Genomic DNA, 6,090 nt, shown 5'->3' on the forward strand with positions numbered 1-6,090 from the left:
ACACGTGCACGCGGACAGCGCTTGCCCGAGGAACAGCTGACACTGACGTCATCTGTCCACAGTAAACATAACCCTTTCATCACCGGACTCCATTAATAAATCAATAAACATCATTTAATCACAAAGGAAGTATTCAGATACAATACTGCAGTAAAAGTACAACATGTAATAATATACAGGTAAAGTAAAAGTACTAAAAACATCATGTAAAAGTACTCAGTTATAGTAAAAGTACTAATATCACAGTAAAAAACTACACGGTTATAGTACAAATACTAATACTGAATTGTAAAAATACTCAGTAATAGTGAAAGTACTAATAACACAGTAAAACTATTCTGCCACAGTAAAAGTACTGATATTGCATCATAAACATACTCTGTAGCAGTAACCATACCACACTGAGTAAAAGAACTAGTGTGTAACAATACTCAGTAAAGGTACTAGTACCACACTGTCAGATAAATACAGTGAAGTAGTAGTAGAAAGTATTAAGGTACAAGTACTTCAACTGTGTACTCAAGTAGAGTACTTGATGTACTAGTTACATCATCGCTGAGCTTCATTTAATGAGTTTATTTCTTTATTTTCTTATTAAGATCATTTATTCATCTTTTGATCTGAAGATAAAACATAATAATCTCATGAATTGATCCAGTTTCATGTTGATGAAGATGAGTTATTGATGACTCGCTGCTCGTCTTCTGTTTGCTTTTGGAACAACAATCTGATGTTAAAGATGTTTCATCATTATTCAATTCAAACAGCTTCACTTTAAATATACACACAGTAATAATAAATAATAATATATAAACATAATTCATTTCATCATTTATGAAAGATGGCAGTAAAAGGATCAACAAGGTTTCATTCTGACTGGATTAATTATTAACTTTGTGCTAATTGGAAAATCTAAATTTATACTTTTTTACAAAAAAAAACATTAAAAATGAAATGAATCATATTTATGAATGTTTGATTCTAAATAAAGAAAAACAATAGTCCGGCTGAATGTTTCCATAAAGTGTCTCTCATCAAATATTGAATTATGATTTCATCATTCAGACAGAAACACTGTAAATATGAGTAACATGTTCATGTTTTTAGAAATAATTCTTCCTCATGTTTTATGACTTTGATGTTTGAAATTGTTTTCACATTTGATTTATTATCTATATCACAAACCACAAATATCACATTTGTGTCGATTATGAGTGAATTTATTTCACATTGTTGAAAAAACACAAGTTGACTGATCAACGTGAAACAGTTACTTTTCATTGTTATAAAACTATAATCAGTTATTATTTAGGATGTAAATATCATACAAGTAAAAACGTGATCCTTGTTCAGAGATCAGTGTCTGTGAATCATCTTTACATATTAAAATGTGACTGATCTTCATCAGTGAATGTGTCTCATGTGAGGTGAAGAAGAGACACGTGATGTTTTCTGCTGAATGAATAAGATGAAGAGTGATGTGAGTGTTTGTCCACTAGAGGGCGGAGTCACATCCTCCATGCTGCTCTGGAGCTTCTTTCACAATAAACCATAATATTCTACAAATCATTCAAATGTGTCTTCTACTGAGAAAACGTCCCCAAACTCAGATCAGTTAGCTTAAATATGAAATCAGTTGTTAAAGTCTATATATTTAATATTTCTTTATTTCCCTCCTGTGTTTGCTGCATTATTCCCGCTCAGACTCAGCAGACTGACTCGTTATGTTGAGGAATGACTTCATGAATTATTCTCATCGTTTTATCTCTAATTTAAAGTTGGGGACATTTGTCTCCAGGGAGCGATGCGATCCGGTGACGGTGTGTCGGGAGTAACGGGAGGTCTGACTACGTTGGGGGTCTCTCTCTGCCGCCTCCGTGTCGCGGACCCTCACGAGGATCTCCTCCTCCTGATGGAGACAGAGAGCGTGGAGCGGACACGCGCTGCAGGTGATGGTGGAAACAGGAAGGCGAAGAAGTTGAGTCTGAATACCCATGGAGAGTTTTTCTAACGAGGACCAGGACCAGGTCCACCTGGACCAGCACCAGGTGGTCACAGCGGGGGCGGACAGCCAGGGTCCGCGTGGTGGTCTCAGCCTCCGCGCGCTGACCGGCTGCGTCCTGTGCGCGCTGATCGTCTCCACCCTGCTGGGGAACACGCTGGTGTGCGCCGCGGTCATCAAGTTCCGCCACCTGCGCTCCAAAGTCACCAACTCGTTCGTGATCTCGCTGGCGGTGTCCGACCTGTTCGTGGCCGTGCTGGTGATGCCCTGGAGGGCGGTGTCCGAGGTCGCCGGCATCTGGCTCTTCGGCCGCTTCTGCGACACGTGGGTCGCCTTCGACATCATGTGCTCCACGGCGTCCATCCTCAACCTGTGCATCATCAGCATGGACCGCTACTGGGCCATCTCCAGCCCCTTCAGGTACGAGCGCAAGATGACGCGCAGGTTCGCCTTCCTGATGATCGGGGTCGCGTGGACCCTCTCCATCCTCATCTCCTTCATCCCCGTGCAGCTCAACTGGCACCGGGCGCGCGCGGACAACTCGACGGCGGACGACCCGGAGGACTGCAACGCCAGCCTGAACCGGACCTACGCCATCTCCTCGTCGCTCATAAGCTTCTACATCCCCGTGGTGATCATGGTGGGGACGTACACGCGCATCTTCCGCATCGCGCAAATCCAAATCAGACGGATCTCGTCTTTGGAGAGGGCTGCGGGGCCCCGCGCGCAAAGCCACCGCCACCACCGCGCGTCCACGCAGGACGAGAGCTCGCTGAAGACGTCTTTCAAGAGAGAGACGAAAGTCCTGAAGACCCTGTCCATCATCATGGGGGTGTTCGTCTTCTGCTGGCTGCCGTTCTTCGTACTGAACTGCGTGGTTCCGTTCTGCGACCTGGACTCGGAGGGAGAGCCGCCGTGCGTCAGCGACACCACCTTCAGCATCTTCGTGTGGTTCGGCTGGGCCAACTCGTCCCTGAACCCGGTGATCTACGCCTTCAACGCGGACTTCAGGAAGGCCTTCTCCACCATCCTGGGCTGTAACAAGTACTGCTCCAGCTCCGCGGTGGAGGCGGTGGACTTCAGCAACGAGCTGGTGTCCTATCACCACGACACCACCATGCAGAAGGAGGCCTGCGCCGCGCCGGGCCCCGGGCCGCAGAGACTCGCGCAGCCGCCTCCTCCGCCGCACACGGACGGAGACGAGGATCAGGACTTCGACAAGGTCTCCGTTACTTCAGAGGATTCCCGCCACCACAGCAACTTACTGCTGCCCGCCATCCTGCAGTACGAGTGCGAGGCGGAGATTTCTTTAGACATGCTGCCCTTCAGCTCCTCCGGACCCACCGACTGCTATGTTATTCCGGGTCAAATCCAGGACCTGTGAGCCCCCCCACGAGGCCCTGGAACAATAAACACTCAATATTACGGGTTCAGTTTTCCTTCATCCGGGTTCTCCCTCAACGTCAGACGCCATGCAGGGTGACCCTCCCTGATCTCCATCACGTTGTTATTGTGATGAGCAGCTCAACAGACTGGATGAGAAAACGCAGAAAAACTCAACATTTTATGAAAACTTGTATTTTTATTTTTTTATTATCATTATTGAATTCCTTTCCTTCTTCTTCTGACCCTTCAGATTCACGTTGGGGCCTCTTTTGGGGTCTCGACCTCCAGCTTGAGACCCAGAGATCTTTGGTTGATCGTTCCTTTACTTTTCATGTCATGATGCATTTTATAACTTTATGTTGGAAATGTTTTTGTCTGAGTTTAGTTTCTATTATATTAATAATAATAATATTGTATTCCTGTCGTGTATTTCTGACTGTTGAAGAGCTTTAAATGACTCCAATGTTTTTAAAGCATCGACTCTTTTCTTATAAAAACTGATTAAAAGTTAAACTCTGATTGACAGTTTAGTTTGACTCAAACTCACAAATACTAGAACACCAAATATAGATTCATCCGCCGCTGAAAATAGTCCCAAACAAAAATCTCTAACCCAAAAAGTGAGTCTCTGAAGAAACAGTAGGAACCAATAGACCACAGACAGGAAGTCAGACAGTAATGAGGGACGGACCAACATGTTGTTGGTCACAAATATACAACACATTTTTAAAAAAGGGGTTTGCAGTATTTTAATGTGATAAATTGATGTTCAGTGGAACTTTGTGACATCACATCAAACATTCAGTCATAAGTCATGAAAGCCACAAGACAAGTCGTTCTATTAAGACTCAAGTTTCAACCATTAAACCAAATGTATCCGACATGCTGACTTTATGTTCATGTTTTAATTGGTCGCTGTAAAAACAGACTGAAGTCCAGTTGATTGAGTGATGGACTCACTGAAGCTGCCTTTGATATTTTAAAGATTAATTAGTTTGTGTTTAATTGGCCCTAAAGGTAATTTCTGTTGAGAGCTCGTTCAGAGACATAAAATAAAACATGAAGCTGAAGAGACAGTCTTGTTTGTGTGCATTCAGAATGAATTGTGAAGGAGCGGCTCCTGTTTACACTTTCAGACTCAAATACTGATCAGTTCTGCTATGATGGAATATGCAACATTTTCATAAAAAAAGTGTAATAGAAAAATAATCCTCAACTAGAAATGTGAGGCTTCTGTCTTTTCTGCTTGCCAACTTGGAACATTTAGTTTAGACAAAGCTACCTAATACACCTTTAAACCAGGAGACAACCTTCAGCTCTGAAGCGTGAGGTCAAAGCTGCATTCTCTCTAATGACCACCAGGGGGCGACTCCTCTGGTTGTATAGAAGTCTATGAGAAAATGACTCTACTTCTCTCTTGATTTATTACCTCAGTAAACATTGTAAACATGAGTTTATGGTCTCAATCTCTAGTTTCAAGTCTTCAATACAGCATGATGTTCATTTAGTAAATGATGGTCCATTTAGAGTCAAACAGACCATAAAGCAGGGGATGCTTTAGGGGCGGGGCTACACAGTGATTGACAGGTCTCTAAGTCACTCCTCCTCAGTCCAGATAGGATCACTTCCTGTTTACTGGTTGAGAAAAAAACCAAGATGGCGACGGCCAAATCGCTGAAATTGAGGCTTCAAAATGTCAAACACACAAGAGACGTCATGAAGACTACGTCCACTTCTTATACACAGTCTAGTTTAAATATAGTACATTTTAAGCCTGTGCATAAATCGGTTCAGGTCACAGGAACCGTTTGGTAAATGAAACATCACAATAGGTTCTCATTGTCAGATTCTTTTATTCATTAGTTCCAGGAAGGCTGAAGATCACGTAACAAAGTTCACCTGAAAAACCGGGAAGAGGTCAAAGGTTAGTCATGAACATCAATGAACGGATTAAACTTCATCTGCTGTTTTTACCTCATTAGACCGTCCCTCCTGGAGTCTGTCTCGGTGGAGGTTTAGGGTAGAACGAGGAGTACCTAGTGTGGGAAGAGACTACTGCTGCTCGCCGGTAGCCATTCCTGGACTGGATGAGTGAGGAGGAGGACCCGGCACCCTGGGAAGGAGCCTCAGGAGCATTGAAGCCGCGACCAACAATGAACCGGTTCAGCTCATAACCTGGTGACCAGTTTGAGACCACGATGGGAGTTCCCGGACCGGACGGGGACTGGTTTCCAAGGGGAGAGTCGAACAGAAGAGGACGAGCTCCACCACTGAAGCCCTTAGTAGACGTGTAGCGATATCTGGAGTCTGGAGGGACACAATGAGTCGTGAAGAAAAGTCTGCAGCCAACACACGGTCCAAGTTCTGATTATTTGGGATAATTAGTGGTTTAACTTTGCATTTTAACCTGAAAGCCTTTTCAATCAAAACACAAATTCTCTTGTTATTCTACTTTAAGATCCGTCATCATTGATTTGATATCTGATTCAAGTCTGTTCTCAGAAAGTTAAAAACACATGAACCTCACCTCCACCGCTAACCAGCAGCAGACAGATCCAAGAGACCCTGAGAGACACAGAACACAGCAGCTCATCCTCTGAACAGTTAACTTGAACTAGAAGGATCGTGGTCTTTGTCGTATTAACCCCTTCAGCTCACCTCAGAGACGGTCCAGACACCATGTTTGACTTGAAGCAGCGACT

At 43.8% G+C, this 6,090-nt stretch overlaps 1 protein-coding gene across 1 annotated transcript; it reads left to right on the forward strand.

Annotated features, from left to right (window-relative positions):
* Positions 1–2,045: 2,045 nt before the first annotated feature.
* Positions 2,046–3,386, forward strand: LOC306712993 (D(5)-like dopamine receptor; the record flags this gene model as incomplete). Its single annotated transcript, XM_079182495.1, has 1 exon — positions 2,046–3,386. The coding sequence occupies exon 1, from the start codon at positions 2,265–2,267 to the stop codon at positions 3,384–3,386; it is 1,122 nt and encodes a 373-aa protein (XP_079038621.1). The 5' UTR covers positions 2,046–2,264.
* Between the last annotated feature and the right edge of the window lie 2,704 nt (positions 3,387–6,090).

This window comes from Pholis gunnellus (assembly GCF_910591455.1).
Source record: "Pholis gunnellus genome assembly, chromosome: 21".
Lineage (NCBI taxonomy): Eukaryota > Metazoa > Chordata > Actinopteri > Perciformes > Pholidae > Pholis > Pholis gunnellus.